Source organism: Mustelus asterias, chromosome 2 (assembly GCF_964213995.1).
Source record: "Mustelus asterias chromosome 2, sMusAst1.hap1.1, whole genome shotgun sequence".
Taxonomy (NCBI): Eukaryota; Metazoa; Chordata; class Chondrichthyes; order Carcharhiniformes; family Triakidae; genus Mustelus; species Mustelus asterias.
The window spans coordinates 76,472,772-76,498,564 of record NC_135802.1 but is presented as its reverse complement, the minus strand read 5'-3'; the positions used below and the strand labels follow the sequence as shown (position 1 = coordinate 76,498,564).

General features: G+C 42.7%; 1 protein-coding gene across 1 annotated transcript in view; it reads right to left on the bottom strand.

Annotated features, from left to right (window-relative positions):
* The window catches only part of gabbr2 (gamma-aminobutyric acid (GABA) B receptor, 2), an 895,535-nt gene that overhangs the window by 674,595 nt on the left and 195,147 nt on the right, over nt 1–25,793 (bottom strand). The window contains 1 exon segment of the mRNA XM_078200470.1: nt 2,562–2,699. Coding sequence (XP_078056596.1) covers nt 2,562–2,699 — 138 coding nt within the window.

The following is a 25,793-nucleotide window of genomic DNA, read 5'->3' as shown; positions in this document are numbered from 1 at the left end:
CACACGCGCGCTCGCACACACGCGCGCTCACACACACACACACGCGCTCACACACACACACACACGTGCTCAGACACACACGCGCGTGCGCTCACACACACGCGCGCGCTCACAGACACGCGCGCGCTCACACACACACGCGCTCACACACACGCGCACACACACTCGCGCGCGCACACGCCACGCTCACACACGCCACGCTCACACACGCGCGCGCTCACACACACACACGCGCGCTCACACACACACACACACGTGCTCAGACACACACACACGCGCGCGCTCACACACACGCGCGCGCTCACACACACGTGCACACACGCGCGCGCACACACACGCGCGCGCACATGCCACGCTCACACACGCCACGCTCACACACGCGCGCGCTCACACACACACACGCGCGCTCACACACACACACACACGTGCTCAGACACACACACGCGCGCGCTCACACACACGCTCACACACACGCGCGCACACACGCGCGCACACACGCGCGCACACACACACGCGCGCGCACACGTCACGCTCACACACGCGCGCGCTCACACACACACGCGCGCTCACACACACACGCGCGCTCACACACACACGCGCGCTCACACACACACGCGCGCTCACACACACACGCGCGCTCACACACACACGCTCACACACACACACACGCGCGCACACACACACACACGCGCGCGCACACACACACACACGCGCGCTCACACACACACACGCGCGCGCTCACACACACACACACGCGCGCTCACACACACACGCGCGCTCACACACACACACGCGCTCACACACACACACGCGCGCTCACACACACACGCGCTCACACACACACACACGCGCGCGCTCACACACACGCGCGCTCACACACACACGCGCGCTCACACACACACACACGCGCTCACACACACACGCGCTCACACACACACACACACGCGCTCACACACACACACACGCTTTCACACACACACATGCGCTCTCACACACACATACACGCTCTTCAAATGATTAAGCTGCTGGAGGAAGCGGGTGAATCAGAGGCCGTCCCACCAGCAATATGTTGTGCGACCTGCCCATTATATTTTCTCAAAGTCTAGCACTACATGGTGGAGAAAACTGCCATTGTGTCGACCGTTTCAATATCACTTTTCCCAACCACCATTGGCCTTCGCTGATTTCTGGCAAAAGCTCACCCATGGAACTAAGATTTGCAATATAAAGAAAAACTGTTCGCTTTAGAAATAAAATACCATGTGTTAAATTTCATTGTTCTAAATTTTTTGAGCCTAACTCCCGATCTGGTAAAGCTTGCTTTCAGGACGTCAGTCTGTGAAAGTAATATTTAGCTTTTCTCACAAAGGACGTTTTAGTTGTATTTCATTGGAGTTAAATTTTTGACCCTTTCACATACTGATTCAATTCCTTAACAGTACCAATCTGATTATCAAGAGTTTTTCAGCACGCAATTAGTTATATAAAGACAAAGATATTTGAGTCGTCAAAAATATTCCACTCTACTTGGAGTCCATCTCACAAACTTTATTTCTCTCATTACATTTAAATACATATACTCAATCCTCCTTTCTGATATCTACATAACTTATTTCACGATTTATCATTCCAAGTTACTGTTCACAAAATTTAACTGACGTTGTCTAAACATAAATTCATCAACTGTTTGATTCAAAATGGATTTAAAATGGACAGGTACGATTTCAAACAAAACTGTCTTTCAGTGGTGTTCATCTTTGATCTCCTTTCTTCTAAATCACACTGTTGTTCATTTTTGATATCAAAGAGGACACTGTCACACCCACATGTGTTACTTTCAATCATTAACAAAAATATATCAACACTGTAAGAACCAATGTCACAAATTATACACTAATGGTCTGGTTTATTTACGTAGATGGCAAATAAATGTTACCACCTGTAATGGCTGTGAAGCCTACCAGTGAAGTACACATTTTCAAAATGTCCTTTCAACTCCTATTCAAGAGGATAGTTTCACATGGTGTTACTTTATTACGAGATAGGAGTCTGAATTTGTTACCTGTGTCAAACTCCGGGAAGCTTCTCAATAAAACTGTAAATTGGAACTTTAAGTTCCTAGTCCCAACAGTATCATTACAAACCATGAGCTATGAACAGGTATATTACTGTTGAGTATTCAGCAACTTTCATCACAACTTCAATATAAAGTTACTTGTGATGAACTACATTTTCTTGCAACAAATATGTTACAGAATTACTTATTAATTGAATGCATTTGAAATATTGTTCAGAATCTATCAAAAAGTACGTTATATATTGCCATTAAGAAGTATCCGTTTAAAAATGGCAATACAAAAATAGCTATCCAGTGTCTCTTTTCATCTATTTTGTTCTTTCATATTTCTATTTTTAATCGCTGTGTTCTTACAGCGATTTAATTTTGGTTGGCCATTTAACAGGCTAAAAATTACTGTAACTGAATGTACTATTCAGGAGGTTAAAAGCTAAAGAACAGGCCTGTAAGAAGCCTTAACTTCAATAAATATAACACTTCTTACCTGGACCAGATTCCATTCTTTGAGTGATTCAGCAATGATGGATGTAATAGATGGGCACACTCCACCAAATATCATCAGATGTTTAGGTCCATATTTGATGCCATCAAAGAAGGCTTTGAGTCCTTTAGCATTATCACACTGAAATAAATAGGAAAATATATCTCATTACTACTCTAGAATGACAGCATTGACAGCATTGAACACTTGCGAAGAGATCGACAAAAATGTAATGTGTGCAGCTAGCGTTCTCTATACTAGTTTTATTTTTTTTAATTCATTAATGTAATGTGGGCATCACTGACTGGGCCAACATTTATTGCCTTTCCCTAAATTGCCCTCGAACTGAGTGGCTTGCTAGGCCATTTCATAGGGCATATAACAGTCAACCACATTGCTACAGATCTGGTGTCCAGACCAGGTAAGGACAGCAGATTTCATTCCCTAAAAAGGTCATTAGTGAACCAGATGGGTTTTTACAACAGTCAACAATGGTTTTTTCGAGGTGTATCTTGATAGACACATAAACGGGAGGCGAACAGAGATAGAAATTGCACATCAGTGCAGGCTGAGTGGGCCGAAGGGCCAGTTCCTGTCCTGCATTGTTCTTTGTTCATGGCTTTAGACCCTTAATTCCAGATTCTTATTGAATTCAAATTTCACCATCTGCCAGGGGGGATTTGAACCAAAGTCCCCAGAATATTACCCTGGGTCACCACTCCAACAACAATACCACTGTGCCTTTGCCTTTAAAATTTTCAAACTACAATGGCTGTTAAAACTAGCAGTAAAATACATATTTGAAAAGTTCCCTTTCAACTTCTGTTTAAGGGCTAATTTCTTAAGTTGCTAATCTATTGTAGATAGATTTTTGGACATAGTAACCATGTCACACACTGCCCAGAATATGGAGCTTGGAATACAGAGATCCGATTTGATTTATTACTGTCACATGTATTAATATACAGTGAAAAGTATTGTTTGTTGCTCAGGGATTCCAAAAATGTATCCAAGTGCTGTTCAGATTTAATACTAGTCAGGATGTATTTAATTAGTTACCTCTATTTCAGCATTAAAGTGTTTAAAAACGTTTAAAAAGGGCCTAAACCAGCCAGGGAATCACCTAAGCAGTGACGGCACGATGGTATAGTGGTTAGCACTGCTGTCTTACAGCGCCAGGGACCCGTGTTTTATTCACGGCTTGGGTCACCATCTATGTGGAGTTTGAATGTTCTCCGTGTCTGCATGGGTTTCCAATGGGTGCTCCGGTTTCCTCCCACAGTCCAAAAGATGTGCTGGTTAGGTGCATTGGCCAAGCTAAATTCACCTCAGTGTATACGAACAGGTGCCGGAGTATGGTGACTAGGGGATTTCCAAGTAACTTCATTGCAGTGTTAATGTAACCCTACTTGTGACTAATAAATAAAATAAATAAACTTCTCTGCATTAGTGCAATATACCTTAGAAGATGTGAAGCACAAGCAATGTAAGGCTTTAGTAATATTTTTTTGACGCCATAAGATGAAATAAAATTATTATTCACTTTGAAAGACATGGATAATTAAAGCCAGCTGGCATGGATTTGTAAAATTAGTTAAACAGAATTAATATTTAAAACAGATTTGAGGAGATAAAAGAAATGGAGCGGGTGTTTAGACTTACAAAAGGCGTTTGTTAAGGCATTGCCTAGGAAATCAATTAATAAAGTTCAGGTGCATGACTGTATGGAGAATATCACAGCATACATCAGAAATTGGTCCGAGGATAGAAAATATAGAGCAATAATCAAAAGATAATTTTGAGATCAAAAAGAAGGCAAGCGCTGATGTTCTTCAGATATTGGACCATTTACTTTTTCAAAATTATCTGAACTTGGGTACAGTGAACAAAACATTGATTTTACAGATCATATCGTTCTTTCTTTTTAAAAAAGTGAGCTCTACCATTGAAGGTATGACAGACAAATGGGAAATATGTGAGGAAATTAATCTTTATTGTGTCCCCGTTTTAGCGACCTGACATTAGGAATGCTGTCGAGGCCATACAGAGGTTACAGAAGGATGCCAGGATAACACAAGGCGTGAACAACCTTATAGAAAAGATAGGAAAAAGTTGAATTTTATGAGAACAAACTTAAGACAGCTGATGAGGCTGTTTAACATTGCAAAGTGCTTTGATAAGGTGGTAAGACAAACGTTATTTTCAAAGCTCAGTGAATCCATTAAATTTATGCCCTATTGTTGTTATCACTAAAAGGAATAAAAGAAAACTTTCACAAAATATTTACATAAGGGCCATTAGGTCCTGTCTGACCAGAAACACCATTGGAAGGATGGTAAACTTTAAATATTTGAAATTAATTTAAAAATACAAAAGGATGGGAGAATGAGAGTGCTGACAGTCCTGTCAGAAACAGACATAGGCACAATGTCCTAACTGGGCTCCTTCTTTGCTTCAATATTTGATGACCTGAATTTTTTTGGATGGCAGTGGCTTGTCCCCCACCATGCGGAGAATAGGCAGGAAACATATTCCCACCCACTCCAAGAGCCACACTGCTAATTTACCCTCAAACAAGCATTGCTAGGCCTCAAAACAAATTACTGCCGATACTGGAATCTGAAACAAACATAGAAAAGACTGGAAAAACTCAACAGGTCTGGCATCATCTTTGGAGAGAAAAAACAGAGTTAATGTTTTGAGACCGTTTGACTCTTCTGCAGAGTTAAAGAAATGTGATGGATTTCTTATTGTTTCAGATGGGATGGAGCAGCTGAAGCAGAATAGAAGGTTGGTGACTGGTGGCAGCTAGGAGAGATTGCAACCATAATATGTGAGTCACGAGACAGAGGAAACATTAATGGCAGTGTATAGGGCTAAAGAAGGTGCTAGTATCAGAATGTGTTCATGGGAGAATAAAGGTCAATGCCTTGTGAAAGCAAAACATAAGAAATGTGACAGATGGCCCGGTGGGGGAGGGGAAGGTTCTTTTATGCATTGGGACAAAAAAAAGTTTTGATTATAAAAAAAGGATCTAGATGGAGGAAAAAAGTTACAGGCCAGAATTTTCCAGCTATTCATGCTGGTGGGATTTTCCAGTCCCACCCACAACACCCCCTGGAAGAGAGGGGTGTATTCAATGAGAAACCCCGTTGATAATGACAGGACGAGAAGATCCTGCTGCCAGCCAATGGCAGGCTGCCCCTGTCACAACATGCTGCAGAAAATCCTACCCATAGTCTAGAGTTGTTGAACTCAATGTTGTGTCCCAACAGCTACAGAACTGCAGTGGGCAGAAGAGACATTGCACGGAGCTGCCAGAGCCTAATCTGGGGGACTGGAGGCCCAGGTAACTGTCAGGGGTCCCAGAGGGGGAAGGTAGGGAAGGCCTAGAGGATTCTGAATTTTGCACAGGTGGTGATTGGCGGACAGGCCAGGGGGACAGTGAGGTCCAGAGGTCATTGGGCCTTATGGAGAGGGCAACCCCAGTCAGAAGGGGGCTTCTGATGGAGATCCATTTCCCACACGAAATAGAACTTCCTTCATTTTTGAGTCAATACTGCAGTCATTTTTGTAGTAATATCAACAAATCAGCAATTATTATAAGGAATTACCTATTCATGTCCCTGCATTTTAAATAGGTTGGTATATACTTTGCTTCCAGATTAGCTAATTGTGTTATTAATTTATATTTCACATAAATTATAAAATTAAGTTTAATTATCCATTCACGAGATGTAGGTATTACTGATAAGGCTAGCATTTATTGTCCATCCATAATTGCGTTGAGAAGGTGCTGGTGAACTGCTTACTTGACAGCTGTGTGGCTTACTGGACCATTTTAGAGGGCAGCTAAGAATCATCACATTGCTGTGGGTCTGCAGTCACTTAGAGGCTGAAATGAGTAAGGTGATAAATTTTATTACCTCAATTGGCAGTGGACAGATTTTCTGCAGGAAAGCTTGCTTCTGAAGCAAACTGCAGCCAAGGAGATGGAATGAAGTCATAGGAGAATTACCCAACTCCCTCTTCCACCAGTCCAGTTCTATAATTCTTCCCTGGAGTTCAAGCTGAAGGCAATAAGGACCAGAAGGACGGTCCTCTCCCCAGTGGATGGTTGGAAGAGACTAGCCACCCAAATGTAGCAGGAGTGACTAGGAGTAATAACGGCTGTTGTCCAGAACCTGGAGTTGGTTTAGCTCATTTGGCTGGACAGCTGGTTCATGGTGCAAAGTGATACCATGTGTTCAATTCTTGTACCGGCTGAGGTTATTCATGAAGGCTTCGCCTTCTCAACCTTGTCCCTCGCCTGAGGTGTGGTGATCCTCGGGGTAAATCACCAACACTCAGTTCACCCCTCAAAAGAGAGAGCAGCCTATGGTCATCTGGGATTAAGTTGACTTTACTGTGTTGAAAAATATTTAATGACTATAACTAGCTTCTAATACAGAAGGTTAAAATATGCATGCATTGTTTCATCAACTCTGCTTAATAGTAAAGCTTGCAAAATACAAGTTAAATTGTGAGCAAAAAAAAACTTTCTTTGACAATGAAAGTACCTGAAATTTCCATCTTAAAATTCTCAAGCTTGATTTCAAGTCATTCTCAAACATAAGGCAACATAATCATGGAAGTCACAGAATAAAAAAACTTGTACTCAGAAAATACAGTCCAAACTCTACTGATGAATGAATGTTCAGATGGAGCAAGTGGAGGCAATTTTCTTCAAATGTTCTGAGGAAAAACACTCAATCAACAGGCTAAGGCTTTGAAATGAACATTTTACAAAGCTATAGAAAGGCATGTCAAGTGCTAAATATAATCATGTGATTGGAAAATATGATGTTTATATTTCTTAGAAAAGAAAAGTCAGGGGAAAGTAGTTGCATTTTTGGTGAGTGATGTGATTGTCTTGTTTTCTTTCTCCATGGGCTGTTCTGACTGGTCATTGTAGGTTTACAGAAATCTTTTCCACTTTACTGGCTTTCATTCTTTCAATTTGCACTTTCCCTTCTGTTCAGTTCTGATTTGTTGTTTTACTTTGAGCCAATGAAGAAAGTGATAAAGTGAATGTGACAGGAAGATAGAAAAGCACAACAGGAAATGTATTGCACCTACATCAAATCTGTTACACAGAAGAATTTTAATACATTAAATAAGGTAAATAATATGCCACATATCTATTGTTAAAATTATATTAGTGGACAATTTTAGAACTGCAAAGACAGTAAGGAATATTCATGACCTAGAGTATTTGTTCAAAGATAAGTTTCTTAATTTTGCACCTTTTCTCTGTTGCAGGACATCTGTTTACTGGTGTTTACTTCAAAAACATATTTACACACATTGGTCTCAAGTTTTACAAGGGCATGTGACAAGTACTGAACATATTGGTAGGATTTAATTAACTTAAATATTTCTGGAGTCCTGACCTGATTATTTCATTGACCCAAAGGTGAGAGATAGAATCTGGTGGCAGTGGATTGCAGTTGGGGCCTGGCAATCAATGGGTGAAGGAGATTATCTTGCAGTCTGTTGGGAGGGTCAGGCCATTATTTCTTCTATAGCGAGAGACCTACAAATTGCCAGAGCTGGGGATTCGCTAAAGATCGACAGGGGTGCCCAGTTGGAAAGGGCTGCAGACCCATTGAGGACCCTGGGTTGGCAAGGTGTGTGCAGTCCTGCCCCTCTTGGCTCATAAGGAGTTAAAAATCAGGCAAAATCTTACCTGGGTCTCTTACAGTCAGTTGGTTTCTCCTATCATCTTTCTGTTGCTGGGCAGTAGACAGCTTGGGACTACCCTGCTTGGACTTTAAAATTACTTCATGGCACCAATGGCATAATTGGGCCGCAACCTTTGAATCTCAAGTAGTCCTTAGTCTGCTTTTAGCAGGAGCCTTGTCAAGGGAATGAATCACCAATGTAAATAATATGGCATCTAGGAACGTGATGGCTTCGAGGTGGGCGTCTTGATTTTCTTCTCTAGGATTATAGCATTTCACTCAACCCTTTCCTGCCCACTGAGTGTGAAGTTGGGTGTTGTATCAAGGCTACTGTCTCTAAAGTCTATTTAGCAGAATGTGATATGTTATCAAATTTGATTGTGCTGCACCATTGAATAGTTTGAAGCACATTAAATATCACTATTGTGAAAAATTCCCAACCTCACTGATGTCATGGAAATATGTTCAATTTTTAGCGTGTGTATGTAGAAACTACATATTAATACACCGGACCCTGTACTTTGCCGGCAGAAAAAACACATACACACATCGTGCCTTTTTCAACTAAACAAAATAGGTGGCACCCATTGCCTGGTTCATTCCCCAGGACAACACCACTACCAATCAGCATCCTCTTGCCAATCAATCAGCAATCACCCTCATGCAGTATAAATTGCATAAACTTTACATTTTGATATTGCAAATTGTCCTGACAAGTGCAAAACAAAGGCTAGGATTTTCCGCTCCCATGTGCATCAGGTGGGTTCAGTGACAGTAGCAGAAAATACTCCCCCATTAGAAAACATATCCATGGCGACATGACAGCAGAACAGCATGAATCACAATTGGTCTCCAAATGTGCGCAACTGGTGAGCAGACATCTCAGGAGAACTCAGGTGAGTGTAGCACTCAAGGAGAGTGGGTCATGCCCAGTAACTGGCCTGGCACTGCCCAGGCATCCCCTGACAGCAGTGCCAAGGGTGCACAGGCAGTGCCCGGGTTAACATGTTTGGTCTATAAAAATTGTGCCCCACTCCTCATGTTTCTAAGTTGCTGGCGGACAGCATCTGATTCACCTGCCCCACCAATGATACATGTGGGACTTGATCCTTCAAGTTTTTTTTTCAAAGTGCTGGACTATATGGTGGAGATAACTGCCATTGCCATTATTCCACACACCATTGGCCTTAGCCAATTTCTGGGAAAAACTCGCCCAAAAGGTTTCACAACCTGTGCTTTTTTTCAGCAATACTCAAATTTTGTACTACCAGATGACTATTAGGTAGAATTCTCCCATCTGGGACTAGAATCCTAGAATCCCTACAATGCAGAAAGAGACCATTTGGCCCATCGATTCTGCACCAATTCTCCAACAGAGCATCCTACAGGCCCTATCCCTGTATCACCATGTACATGCCCCACTAATTTACACATCTTGGGACACTAAGCGGCAACTTAGCATGGCCAACCCACCTAACCTGCACATCTTTGGACTGTGGGAGGAAACCCATGTAGACATGGGAAGAATATGCAAGCTCCACACTGATAGCCACCTGGCCAGAATTGAATCCAGGTCTCTGGAGTATTTATAGACCAAACATGTTAAACCGGGCACTGCCTATGCACCCTGTGAAACAGCAGTGCTACCCATTGTGCCACTGTGCCCCCCAACTAAGTCCTATGAAAGGGTCAGGGAGCGTTTTCCACTGCAAAAGCCAACAGGAAACCATATATCTCCCAGCCCTGACCTTATTAGCTATGCATCTTAGTGCCGTATTCCATGACAGGGCGGACATCATTGTGTGTGTCTAGCTGCCATTGCCATATTTAAAAGGTGTCCAACATCACTAACCCATCATTGAAGATGGACCTTCTAATAAAGAAGATGAATCTCCAAGAACATTCTGAGGCTGGAAGATGGGCTTCCTTGATGACATTGAAGCTGGAAGTTCCATTTCACAGATGCTCCCCTACTCAGCGCTGTGGTGCTCCGGGGTCCTGGGTTCCTGGTCAGCTCCATCCCAAACTCCGGAGGCAGCCCCAGACATCCTTCAGATTAATCTTGACTTCTGCGCATCATGTTGCCAGTGTGTTTTCCTGCTGGTGTCATGGAGGATCAGGCTTGAAAGGATGGTTCTAATTGGTCCTTCATCTGCATCCCATTAGTGGGATTTCAAATCAGTTTCATACTGGTCATCAAGGCGGGGTTTCCCGATCTGCCATCGTAGGAACCAGCTGAAGATCCCATGGGAAATTTACGCCGGTGTAAAACCAAGTTTTGGACCTCCCAATAAATTCTCTGTTCCCAGCCCCCCTCCCCCAGTCCCACCCTTTGTTTTTATGTCAGATTTCCAGCAATCACATTGCTTTGATAGATTAGTTATATACATTATGTTAATTGTATAGTGCCCAATCGATTAAGACTTATTACTAAGCATTACAAATTTCTTTGTGTTGATAATTATAGCCCTCATGTTTTGTAATTTAAAAGATCTAGCTGTCACTTAAAGGATTCCTATGTAATAGGCTTACCAACCTCTCCTGACAATCTATTTCAACCACGGATCAGTGTGTTAAAAAATATCTTCTTGATGTTTGTCTGAAGCTCACCCTTCCAGAATTCTGAACGTCCTTCTGTTATGGAACATCTGAAAGTAATTGGTGTTTGTTTATTGCATGTATAGCAATAATAATTGGCTTGTCACTTTCCTTAGTCTCCCTCTAGGGTCTGAACTGTCTCCTTAGGTCAGAAACACTTCAAGTGTAGCTTGACCAGAGCACTGTACACTTTCAACATGATATATGGGGATTTAACGATCATCGATTTAGCAATACAAGCCAAGGGCTTTTCCAGCATTTTTTAGGATATCAGGTCCCAGTTCAGTTATAGTAGGATATTGATAGAACCACTGTGGAATTTTGGCAGTATAATCCAAAGGTGGCAACAACAGCAACAAGAGCCTTCCACTTGATTTTTACTTTTGCATCCCTCAATGGCACTAATTAAAAGTAGGATTTATTCTGGCCTTGGTAGTAGGATTATTTCCTGACCATCTATCATCTTCAATATGTTTATAACACTCTACCAAAATAACTGGCCACTAGCAAACAGTACTTTTCATTCCAAAAGAAGAGTTAAAATATAAAATGAATTTATTTGGAGGTCTTGCTTACACTTTACACTCAATGGGCGGGCAGTCTACAAAAGAACTACTTCAACATGTGACTTGTTGAGCAATCATTTGAAACTTGATCATGCAGTGAGCAGGTGGCAAATATACTTGTTAAATCAGATACAGTTTGATTGATTTGTCAAGCAAAGTGCTAATGCAGTATAAAAGCAAAACAGTATGGATGCTGGAAATCTGAAATAAAAACAGGAAAGGCTGGGAAGAAACACTCAGCAGGTCTGGCAGCATCTGTGGAGAGAGAAATACTTAACGTTTCAAGTCCATATGGTTCTTCTTCAAAGCAGGAGAAAGCTAGAAATGTGATGGTTATTGTGCTGTTGAAGAGAGTGCGTGGAATAGATGGAGCAAAATGGAAGGTCAGCGCTCAGCTTTTGCTGCTCCTAATGCAGTCTTAAGAACATAAGAACATAAGAAATAGGAGCAGGAGTAGGCCATCTAGCCCCTCGAGCCTGCCCCGCCATTCAATAAGATCATGGCTGATCTGACGTGGATCAGTACCACTTACCCGCCTGATCCCCATAACCCTTAATTCCCTTACCGATCAGGAATCCATCCATCCGCGCTTTAAACATATTCAGCGAGGTAGCCTCCACCACCTCAGTCTTCTTCTACATTGGTGAGGTTAAATGCAAACTGGGTGCCTACTTTGCAGAATACCGTCACTCAATCCACAAGCATGACCCCTACCTTGCTCTAGTGCTCACATTTCTGTTCTCGGCCTGCTGCAATATTCCAGTGCAACCCAACCCAAACTTGAGGAACAGCAACTCATCTTCCAGTTAGGCACTTTACAACCTTCAGGACTTATTAGCATTACCACTCCCTTTGTCTTATAGCCATGACTTCTCTGTCGTTTAATATCACTTCAGCTCCAACCTATTCCTGAACTTATATTTTGCTCCACCCCCTCTCTTCAACACATCGCATTTCAGCGCTGGAGATGTTTCATACAGATTCTAAACGTCAACTCTGTTTCTGTTTCCAGTATTTCCTGTTTTTTATTACTAACATAGTAATATATTACTTTTGTGAGTTCAATGACCCCTGCCTTTATTAAATCTTTGAGCAAAAATAACTTGTATTCATATAGCAACTTTAACATAAATAAAAAAAGATCAAAGGCAGTTTCAATGAAATAGACCCTGTAATTATTGTAAATTATCACCTTAATTCACTAGCAGAAAGCTACCAATTGACTCCCATATTTGAACTCACATAGATGTATTGCAAGCAGAAAAATGAAAAGAATAGCAGTTTATCTACCTTTAAAATCACTTCAATATTTATGGTGTGGAGTTCATTCCTTTTAGGAAAAAAAACATCTGTTTCTTGACAACATCGGCAGTCAACAACTCCTAGCATTTTGGAAAACCCAGAGACATCATTCAGATGCTATGTCTTCAGTTGCTGCTGGATTGTTAAATTCAATCTGATGTGTCAGCAACCTGGGAAGAATGATTTGACTGACTCTGTATACTTGCTTTAATTGAGTAACAGCTTTGCAGTTGATCAACTTTCAACCGGTAATGTTTGGACAAAGATCAGCAAGAGCATTGTTAAACCTAAGGCTCCTCAAACTCAAATTTCAGAAACAAACACATCATTTGTTCTGTTTCCTGAAGAAAGGGTACTGCTTTCTGTATTTTAATTATTGCCGTATAGCTGCTGCTGCCAAAATGATCAATGTTCTTCCAACAGACATTTATTTAATCAGAGTAAGGATTGTGACTGGGAGCAGGTGGTGCTTAAAGCGATTTTAAAAAGCAATGTATACTCCGCTGATCTGCACTGGAATTTGTGATCTATGTGACCAATTTGGTGGATTTTATGCTGTCCTATCCTTTAATTGTTCGTTAACAACTTCAGTGGTAATCACTCTCTCTCGTTTATGATGCAAATTGTAAATAGAGAAAACTTCTGAAGTAGTTTTATCATTCAACTTTGCCCCATTTAATTGAACTCAGACTAGTTACAAGTCACTCCTTTATTCACTGTTATGTAAAACATAAAACCAGATGGTAACATACTTACTGCCAGAAACGACAAATTTCCAATTAGAAAATACAACTCCCAGCTTGCGGAAGAATTTGTTACAGTGTAACAAGAGAGGAACAACAGAATTTAGATAGTGCATTTCACAACTTTGTGATATCCTACAGCCTAGTTAGGGCTCGTTAAGTTATTTTGAAATATAGTCACTGTTACAATGTTGGGAAACAGTTGCCAATTAGTGCAGCACAAGGCCTCACAAACAGCAATCAAATAATTCCAAAATACCTTGTTTTAGTGACGTGACTTGCAAGATAAATATTTGCCCAGATACAAGAAAACTATTCTGCTTTTAGTTTGTATTGGTTTTTATGGTCAGGATTTTGCACCTGCGAAAGGTGATGTGATCACAAAATCCTGCGAGAGTCAGAAAGCGAGAATCTCACTGGCAAGATCTCTTTTTCGAATTCTCCCCACCACCCGCCAGTAACACAATGAGGTTCCCACGCAGAAAGGTCATAGTCGTACGGCACAAAAAGTGCCCTTCGGCCCATCGAGTGTGTACCGACAATAACTACCACTAAAGTTGTGCTACTCCCATTTTCCAGCACTTGTCTCATATCTTTGAATGTTATAACATTTTAAGTGTTTCTCCAAATATTTTCTAAAGGTTGCAAAGTTTCCAGCCTCCATTACCTTCCCAGGCAGTGCATTCCAGATTCTCACCACCTTCTGAGTGAATGTGTGCAGTTTTGGTCTCCTTACTTAAGAAAGGATATACTTGCCATGGAGCGGGTGCAGCGAAGGTTCAGCAGACAGATCACTGGGATGGCAGGATTGTCGTACGAGGAGAGATTGGATCAATTAGGCCTGTATTCACTGAAATTTAGAAGATCTCACTGAAACGTATAAAATTCCGACAGGGCTGGACAAACCGGACGCACGGTTGTTGTTTTCTCTGGCTGTGGGTCTAGAGTAAGGGGTCACAGTCTCAGGAAACGATAGGCTCGGCCATTTCGGACTGAAATGAGGAGAAACATCTGCACTCAAGAGGGTGGTGAACCTGTGGAATTCTCTATCACAGAAAGCTATGAAGGTGAAGTCACTGAATATATTTAAGGAGGAAATAGATAGATTTTAAACTCTAAATGCATCAAGGGGTATGGGGAGAGCATGGGAATATGGGAGTGTTGAGATAGAAGATCAGCAATGATCATACTGAATGGTGGAGCAGGCTCATGGGGCTGGACTTACTCCTATTTTCTACATTTCCATGGACAGAATTTTACATGGCTGGAGTGGGCATGCACCTGACTTGGAAGAACGATGAAAACATCAGGAACGCACCCAGTGTCATCACCCCCTTGCACAATATTTCAGTCAGCAGACATTCAGACCAGTTGAAAGCATGCCCGCCAACAACCACGTAACCAATTTAAATTAATTAAACATCAATTGTCTAGCACTTTACATTGCCCATCTGCCTTTATGGTTGGCGGGCGGGCCGAATGGCAAGGCAGGGTTTACAGTTAAGCTGCGTTTAATCCTGATCCGGGGCAGGATGAAAGGTTATGGCTCAAATATATTTAACAAATGTGCCTGGGGATTGTGCTGCCTATACACTCGTGACATAGTTTTAAAATCAATTTTTTTCCCCACAGGTCAGCAGCTCTCTGAGACAACTGCCCCCTAAGGGGGCACTTTGGAAATGCCAGCCCTCTTCCTACCTCCCCGACAGCACTCAACCTTTCACAGAATACATTTCACACTGGATAACCATTAATTTGCAGCATTGAATTGCAGTCCGAGGCCAACCATGGCCAGGAACATATTTCAGACCCACTTCTGAGCCCACTGAGTACAGACGCACGATGAGCAAAAAAGTCCAGCCATGTTTCTAAACTATCATCCTGCATTTTCTCACTGGACCTCTGCAGCTTTGTATTTGAAGAACTGACTGTCTGCCCATTTCTCTGTTTTCATTAATCACCCTGTTCACAACCAGACGAGATCAGAGACAATGGCCAGGATTCTCTGATTCCGTTCGCCCTGCCACCACCGCCAGCGAGAACAAAGAATTTGGCACTCAGCTAAAACTCCATTCACTGCAGTGGGGCCGGAGAATCTCAGTGAAGTCGGAGAATTCCGGACAATGAATATAAGATGTTTATCAATTGTTGAGACAGGCTAATGAGTTGTTTAATACTTCGTCTATGGGAACACGTCAATGTTTATTTCATAAAGAAACTATATAATTGATTTAAAGTCATAACTTTTTTTGGAGGGGGGATTGATTATCAGATGACCTTCTAAAAATACGACAAAAACATCTTACAGATACTAATAATGCTGGCATGCTTAACTTCTGTGACAGAACATGAAAGGTTATTGACAAAGGAGACTTAATCAAAGCAGCCTAAAAAACATCAATTTCCACAATCAGGGGTCCTATTTACAAGGTGAAACCTTTCAGGAAAATGGGAAAAGGATGAAGAATTCAACAAAAATTTAAGGCAAATTAACCCACTGCTGCTTTGAGTATTTTCTGTTGCCAGACATGAATCTGTAGTTCAATTGCTGTAGATCCTTGGTGGACTTTGCGCTGTGTATACTCTTTGCACTTCTCCATAAGACCGCTGACCCTGACTGAAACAGTTGTGTTTATGGGTTAGCATCTACACACAATCTCCATTTCCCTGCCAGTCGATATGCACAATCTTAATTCCTGAAAGATGTCATAGCTCAAATTTGTACACATGTAACAAGTTGAGGGCATAAAGCAAAACAAGAAACAAAAAGTGTATTTTGGGTCAAGCAGATTAGTGTGATGCATCCTGGAGAATATCTGCACAGTACCAATCTTTAAACAACTGCAAAGGAGATATTCTAACCTGCCCTGGCACATTTAGCATAGGATGAGTAATGAGCAGCTGTAAATGAATTGCTATTGACGATCTGAGTGTAACATATTAAAGTTTCATTTGTTCAAAATCTATTACATTTATTACACTGCAGTGTCATGTAGAAATTATTTTCTTTGCATTTTCTTTTACAAGTATAAGACATGTATTTGTACCTTATGATAATGAAGTACCATTTAGTTTTAAAATTAAAGAAACATTACACAATATTATTTTATAAATTTTTTTCATTAAAATATCAATAATCAATTATTTCAACATGACATTGGAGGAATTTCTGCAGCCCACGCTTTCAGAACTGAAACACCTGGGGTGGAATTTTCCTAAAAAATGTCAACCATTTTCAGTGAGAAAACCAGTGATGCCGGTACAAATCTGATGGCAATTTTCCCCCACTTGTAATTTTTTGGGAGCGTGTTGAGCTTTGGAGTAGTTTTGAGAGGGGCGGGGCCTAAACATGCAGGAAAGACTGGCTTCATAGAGATCGGGTGCTATTTTTAAAGACATCTCAAAGAGATCTTAAAGTGAAATTGAACCCCTCCCCCTCCTAGGGACATTGTGGATATCCCCTCCCCTTGTTGAAGGGCTGTTTCCCCACCCCTCTCCCCAACAAAGATCGCCAGCATCGGGGCACTCCCAATGGATGTCCCTTCATGACACCCCCTCCTCATCTCCCCTTCATGCCCCCCCCCCCATTCATGACACCCCCTTCGTGCCCAACCACCCGCTCAAGCTCCACTCCCTTGGCACTGGCCCCACCACCCTGGCTGTACCCATCTGGCAATGCCAACCTGGCACAGCCAGAGTCCCAGTTGGCAATGTCAGGCTGGCACTACCAGGTGGAACTGCCCAGCCATGTCCCTGACCACCCAGGGACTTCAATGATTTAAATATGCTAATCTAGTAAAGATCATGTCCAGGAGCAGTGGCTGGGATGACTGCAGTAGGGCTTTGCACCAGTGCTGAACATGCTAAACCCCTCACCTGCAATTCTCTGGTCCTGCCCTGCTCTAATACAATCTGTTCTTAACGCGACATGGCCAGAAAATCGCAGCCATGTAAAATCGTTTAACAGACTTTTGTTGAAAGTAATAAAGACGAGTAAGGGAAAATGTAATTGTCCATCACCTTGATTATAATGATTTGTGCTAATCTCACACAGTCAAATATAAAATCAACACCTAATGAATAGTTTTCCCCATTTCCATTTATTTGTAGTATTATAATATTCATGTCGTACAGGAATATTGATTTTCTGAGGTAAGGAATGACTGCCTGCTTCAAAAACAGATTAACAGGGTAATTATTCAATGGGTGATTAAAGTTTTATTCAGAAGAAAGAAATCCATAGTTACTTCATGATGATGTATGGAATGACAATGCACCTTCTCTTAATTCAAATTATTGAATGGAATCATCCCACAGTGCCATACTGTTTGGCGATTTTTCAACATTACTATCAATCTTAAATACCAGCAGCTGATAAACGGTTTTGTTTCACTGGATACTCATCCAGGAAGCAGAGGTAGCAGGACTTTCTGGGACCGGCAGCCCATTTTAAAGGCTGAGCCCCATTAACATGCCACTGGCTGACTACCTAACCAGTATGGCCTTGAAGTGAAAGAGCCAAGTAAAGGTATATGCTGGGACGAGGGCTGAGTAGTCATCAGTTTAGGATTGGGGGAAAAAAGAGTCCAGAAAGGAGCTTGGGGCCTCACAGAGAAAATGTTATATACATTCCTTACAATTACTTTTCTGGCCACCGACAGAACTACTTTTGACATGGCGGTATGTTTCTTTAAAAATTCATGGAATGTGGGTGTCGCTGATGTGGATAGCATTTATTGTCCATCCCTAATTGCCCTCGAGAAGATGGTGGTGAGTCACTTTCTTGAACTCCTGTGGTCCATGCGGCTGTAGGTATACCTGCAGTGCTGTTTGGAGGGGGGGATATATTCCCAAATCGGTCAGAACGGTGAGTGGCTTAGAGGGGATCTTGCAGGTGGTGGTGTATCCATGCACCTGCTGCCCTTGTCCTTCTTGCAGATCTGAAAGTGCTGTCGAAGGAGCATTGGTGAATTGTTATTATGCACCTTGTAGGTTGGGTACACTGGTGAAGGGAGTGAGTGTTTAGTGTGGTGGACTGGGTGCCAGTGAAGCAGGTTGTATTATCCTGCATGATATTAAGCTTCTTGAGTGCCACTGGAGCTGCAATCCTCAAACAAATTAAGAATATTCTATCACACTCCTGACTTGCACCTTGTAGATGGTGGACATGCTTTAGGGAGTCAGGAGGTGAAGTACTTCCCACAGAATTCCCAGCCTCTGACCTGCAGCCACAATATTTAAATGGCTCATCCTATTCAGTTTTTGGTCAATAGTAACCTCTGGGATGTTTGATAGTGGGAATTCAACAATGGTAATGCCATTGAATGTCAAGGGGATCACCACCAACCCCTCACCAAAGAGGCATCCTCCCCTCCACCCATAAATAATGGGTAACCCCACACCCATACAACACTGGTATGAGGGTGAACCAACCTGACCTCCTCCCCGCCCCTCCCCCTCTCCCCAGGCCCTCCACTCAGGCCCCCTTTTCCCCAGATCGCCACTCAGCCACCTTCCCGTCAGACCCACCCCCCAACCCCCTCCACTCAGCCACCTTTCCATCAGACCCGCCCCCCCCACCCCCCGCCCCCCCCCACTTAGCCACCTTCCCCATAAGACCCGACCCCCCCCCACCCCACTCAGCCACCTTCCCATCAGACCCGGTTGAGGTTGTCCTCATGTGTGTGGAACTTGGCCATCAGTCTCTGCTCAGCGACTCTGCGTTGTCGTGTGTCGTGAAGGCCGCCTTGGAGAACGCATACCCGAAGATCAGAGGCCGAATGCCCGTGACCGCTGAAGTGTTCCCCAACAGGAAGAGAACACTCTTGCCTGGTGATTGCCGAGCGGTATTCATTCATCCGTTGCCGCAGCATCTGCATGGTCTCCCCAGTGTACCATGCCTCGGGACATCCTTTCTTGCAGCGTATCAGGTAGACAACGTTGGCCGAGTTGCAAGTGTATGTACCGTGTACCTGGTGGATGGTGTTGTCATGTGAGATGATGGCATCCGTGTTGATGATACGACACGTCTTACAGAGGTTGCTGTGGCAGGGTTGTGTGGTGTCGTGGTCACTGTTCTCCTGAAGGCTGGGTAGTTTGCTGCGGACAATGGTCTGTTTGAGGTTGTGCAGTTGTTTGAAGGCAAGAAGTGGGGGTGTGGGGATGGCCTTGGCGAGATGTTCGTCTTCATCAATGACATGTTGAAGGCTCCAGAGAAGATGTCGTAGCTTTTCCACTCCCGGGAAGTACTGGACGACGAAGGGTACTCTCTCCGCCGTGTCCTGTGTTTGTCTTCTGAGGAGGTCGGGGGGCCTTCCACCTTAAACACATTAAAGAAGCCATCCCCTACGGACAAGCCCTCCATATACACAGGATCTGCTCAGATGAGGAGGATCGCAACAGACACCTCCAGATGCTGAAAGATGCCCTCATAAGAACAGGATATGGCGCTCGACTCATCGATCGACAGTTCTGACGCGCCACAGCGAAAAACCGCACCGACCTCCTCAGAAGACAAACATGGGACACGGCGGAGAGAGTACCCTTCGTCATCCAGTACTTCCCCGGAGCGGAGAAGCTACGACATCTTCTCCGGAGCCTTCAACATGTCATTGGTGAAGACGAACATCTCGCCAAGGCCATCCCAACACCCCCACTTCTTGCCTTCAAACAACTGCACAACCTCAAACAGACCATTGTCCGCACCAAACTACCCAGTCTTCAGGAGAACAGTGACCACGACACCGCACAACCCTGCCACAGCAACCTCTGCAAGATGTGCCGGATCATCGACACGGATGCCATCATCTCACGTGAGAACACCATCCACCAGGTACACGGTACATACACTTGCAATTCGGCCAACGTTGTCTACCTGATACGCTGCAAGAAAGGATGTCCCGAGGCATGGTACATTGGGGAGACCATGCAGTCGCTATGACAACAGATGAATGAACACTGCTCGACAATCACCAGGCAAGAGTGTTCTCTTCCTGTTGGGGAACACTTCAGTGGTCACAGGCATTCAGCCTCTGATCTTCGGGTAAGCGTTCTCCGAGGCGGCCTTCACGACACACGACAACGCAGAGTCGCTGAGCAGAGACTGATAGCCAAGTTCTGCACACATGAGGACGGCCTCAACCGGGATCTTGGGTTCATGTCACATTATCTGTAACCCCCACGACTTGCCTGGGCTTGCAAAATCTCACTAACTGTCCTGGCTGGAGACAATACACATCTCTTTAACCTGTGCTTAACGCTCTCTCCACTCACATTGTCTATACCTTTAAGACTTGATTACCTGTAAAGACTCGCATTCCAACCATTATTTTGTAAATTGAGTTTGTGTCTTTATATGTCGTTTGTGAATAAAACTCCCACTCACCTGATGAAGGGGCAGCGCTCCGAAAGCTTGTGTGGCTTTTGCTACCAAATAAACCTGTTGGACTTTAACCTGGTGTTGTGAGACTTCTTACTGTGTTTACCTCAGTCCAACGCCGGCATCTCCACATCATGACTGGCATCTTGGGCCCAGAGGAGGGCTCAAGGTGATAGTCCAGGGACCATTTGCCCCTCTACTGAAGGTCAGGCTGCAGAGGATGGGTCCCTGGTGTTGGATGGGCTCAAGGCAAGGGGTTGACCTCGCAATGCTCTGACAGAGTAGGAGTGCCGCGACTCAACAGCCTCCTCTAGCCCCGGCAGACCTGACGATCATCCCTGGCATGATGATTTCAGGTAGCCCTGCGATCAATTTCTGCATCTCTGCCTGTCAGCTGTGTAAATGCCGAAGTGGCCTGATAACTTTAACCTCCAGGTCACCTGGCAGGAGTTTAAAATCACTGCAGCACTCCATTCTGATAGAACAGTGATGTCATTCCATAAATGAACAAATCTAATGCTAAAGCAAACAGCTACTATCATTATGTATATGTTCTTCCATATGCACTACACAGCAGCTTGTAATGTAATAGTGTATGCTTCCAAGAGCCCAGCAACTGGAATTATATTCTGTATTCCTTTTTCACACCCTTGTCTGGCACTTTACTAAAGGAGTCTGTTTGAAATGGTATCAAGATAATTGTATTTTAAATAACTACTAATTAAAACAGTATTTAATTTTTACCCAGCATAGCTCAGTACATTAAGAGTCATATGCCTTGAACATGACTGTGACAGTCTTTCCATTTCTGATTTCTTGATCTATAAAATGATGATCTCTGGAAGTATTTCTTGACTGGCAAAAGGTACAATGTAATTTTATTAGCAGCTAATGGAATTTCACACCAATTCAAGTTGTAATTTGAGAGCAAGTGTGAAGTTTGCTTTCCCACTTTCTTGATGTTCCTTGCTCATTTTGTCTCTGCACCTTTCTCCATTATTATGCTGTGGCCCACTATGGAATATGAATAGATTTAATACAGAAAAACGTCAGAAAACATGCCAACTTCTGCACTGTCAGACATGCTCATTTTATAGTTCGTATCTGCAAGTACTTTAAATCTTCAATTAACTTCCATGTCAAAAGTCAATAATGGTACCAAAATCTAAGAATTATAACATTATTACTCTTAAGAACTGTGCACAATATTTTTCAATGTCTCTTGATTTGTAAGCATCTTTCTATTTTAGCTGAAAATCTCAACAAAATATATTCCTACTTTTTTGTTATCATCAGCTTCGTAAAAATAACACTCAATTATCTTGTGAACACTGCAGACTAATGGCCTGATTACAGCATTTTTATACTTAATCCACCCTTGCAAAGAAGGGGCAGGTAGATTTAAACAGCAATAACGGGATAAATAGACTGGTTAAAAAGTGAGCAGAAAACATTTCAATTTGGATCAAACGTTGCCAGTCTGCATCATTTTCCTCTCAGTTGGATGAGCTAAGCCAAAATGGCAGCATGTCTGATTCCCTGGTATTTAACAGTACGAACCGCAGCTATAAGGAGCAAGGAAGATGAACTTCCCTTTGGAAAAGGAAGTGTTGATAAAAATTGAGTGGAGTGCATCAGAGAATTGGATGAAGATAAGTTCTTTTTTATTCATTCAAGGGATGTGGGCTTTGCTGGCCAAGCCAGAATTTATAGTCCATTGCTGATTGCCCTCGAGAAGGTGGTGGGCAATAAATGCTGGCCAAGAGAAAAGCCATGATGTGGAGGTGCCGGCATTGGACTGGGGTGAACACAGTAAGAAGTCTTACAACACCAGGTTAAAAGTCCAACAGGTTTATTTGGTAGCAAATGCCTCCCACGCCACCTGACGAAGGAGCAGCGCTCCGAAAGCTAGTGGCATTTGCTACCAAATAAACCTGTTGGACTTTAACCTGGTGTTGTTAGACTTCTTACCAAGAGAAAAGCACCAGAGATAATAGAGACAAGAGTCAGTGTAGAGATCAAAAAGATGAAAGCAAGGAGAGCATCTTGATTCAATCAGACACCAAATGCCTGAAACCCCTGAATGATGTTATCATTGGGATACTTGCAGACTTCTGCAACAAGATTTTTGAACGGGTTTCGTATAAGAGGATCTAATGCAATCAGTGCTCATTAAGTTCCTAAATAAAATAAAAGCCCTAAAATATTCAGATCACAGGACAGTCAGCCTCATGAACCATGTGATGGCAATGATTGTAATATTTAGAAAGAAATAACCTCTATAGAAGCAGGGATAAATGATAGCCAGTTGGCATTCAGGCTAAAGAAAGGAAGAGAGGACACTTTTTAACTCAGGCATTGTCATTGTAAGATACCTGGAAGTGCAAAAACCTGTGCAAGTATGTGTCATTGTTTTGAGAAAACATTTAATAGCATCTCCTGTCAAAAAATAATGGGGTTCTTAAACACACTCAAAATTTACAGAACTGATGAAAGGATAATTCAGAAGCACAAAAGGACTAGAACTTGGGGGATGCAGTTTAAGAATAAGAGGTCTATCATTTAAGGTGGAGATAAGGAGAATTTATTTCTCTCGACAGGTTGTTAGTGTATGGAATTCTCTTCCCCAGAAAGCAGTGGAGGCTCGGTCATTGAACTTTTACAAGACAGAATTAGACAGGTTTTTAATACACAAGGGAGTCAAGGGTTTCGGGGGTGGGGGCATTGCAAATGGAGTTGAGACCACAACCAGCTCAGTCATGATTTTATTAAATAGTGGGGCAGGCTCGTATAGCCTATTCCCACTCCTAAGGCGGGAGTTCCTATGTTCCTAATCTTCACTGGAATCAATTAGTAGTGATGAGACTTGATAATGGCTTGTCAGATAGCTTCCCAATTAAAAGAGGAGTGCATCAGGGATGTGTTCTGTCCCCAAACCTGTTTAGTCTGTACAATAAAGCAGTCTTCAGACATAGATGACAAAATTGGTGGGTTGAGTTTCAAATATGTGGGGTTATGGGAATAGGGCCTGGGTGGGATTGTGATTGGTGCAGACTCGATGGGCCAAATGGCTGCCTTCTGCACTGTAAGATTTTTATGATAAATGGACTAGTGAAAAGATTCATATTTACAGGTGATGGAAGAAATGATTGTGAGATTTGAAGGAAAAATCGAGAGAGCCAAGACTATCTTCATCAGAATAAAGGACGTGTTAACATCAAAGAAACTGAACCTAAATGTTTGAAAAAGAATGTTGAGGTGTTATATCTTGTCATTTATCTCATATGGAGACATGAACAACAAATAAAGGGACTAATGATAATCTGAATTCATTTGAGATGTGAACACAGAGAATGTTTTGTATATCCTATACAGACAAAGACTATTAAGGAAGTGCAGGAGAAGAGAAGAAATTAGTGCAAAACAAAGGGAGAAAGGTACAATATTTTGGTCACGTTATTAGAGCAGATGGTAACCACATTTAAGAAAAGATACACACGTATTGGAGGCAATATAGTAAAGGTTCATTAAATTGGTCCTTGAGATTGTCTGATTACGAGGCTAAACAAATTGGATCTATTTTCTCTGGGGTTAGAAAAATGAGATGTGATATCATTGAAATGTATAAGATTCTGAAGAGGCTTAATAGGGTATACTCTAAGAGATCATTCCTACTGGTCAGAGAATCTAAAACAGAGGGGCATAGTCTCAGGATAAAGGGACCATCATTTAGGACTGAGGTAAGGGGAAATCACTTCACTCAAAGGATTGTGAATCTTTGGAAATCTCTATCCCACAGGGCTGCAGATGCTCCATCATGGAATACATTCAAGTCTGGTATTGACAGATTTTGATCTCTCAGAAAATCAGGGAGATGGGGAGTGGGCAGGCAAGTGGAGTTGAAGCCCAAGATCAGCCACGATGGGCTATGTGGTCTACTCCTGCTCCTATTTCTTGTGTTCTTGTCCCAAGGTGCCTTACAGCAGTGACACCAAGCTACATAAGCATATTAGGGTACATTCAAAGATTTGGCCAAAGAGATATGTTCTAAGAAAGGCCTTAAAGGAGGAAAGAGTGATGGAGAGTATTCCAGAGCTTAGGGCCTAGGAGTTGAAGAAACCACTACCAATGATGGAGCAATTCATAGAACTGGAAGCAGGAATTGGCCATTCGGCCCTTCGAGCCTGTTCCACCATTCATTTTGATCATGGCTGATCATCGAATTCAATATCCTGATTCCCCCCTTTCTCCCATATCCCTTGATCCCTTTAGCCCCAAGAGCTATATCTAAATTCTTCTTGAAATCGGATATTTTAGCCTCAACTATATTCTATGGTAGTTAATTCCACACATTCACCACCCTCTGGATGAAGAAATTTCTCCTCACCTCAGTTCTAAAAGGTTTACCCCATATCCTCAAACTATAACCCCTAGTTCTGGACTCCCCATTGGGAACATTCTTTCTGAATCTACCTTGTCTATCCCTGTTCGAATTTTATAAATTTCTATGAGATCCCCTCTCACTCTTCCAAACTCCAGTGAATATAGAACATAGAACATTACAGCGCAGTACAGGCCCTTCGGCCCTCGATGTTGCGCCGACCTGTGAAACCAATCTAAAGCCCATCGAACCTACACTATTCCAATATCATCCATATGTTTATCCAATGACCATTTAAATGCCCTTAATGATGGCGAGTCCACTACTGTTGCAGGCAGGGCATTCTACTCTCTGAGTAAAGAACCAACTTCTGACATCTGTCCCATATCTATCACCCCTCAATTTAAAGCTATGTCCCCTCGTGCTAGCCATCACCTTCCGAGGAAAAAGGCTCTCACTGTCCACCCTATCTAATCCTCTGATCATCTTGTATGCCTCTATTAAGTCACCTCTCAACCATCTTCTCTCTAATGAAAACAGCCTC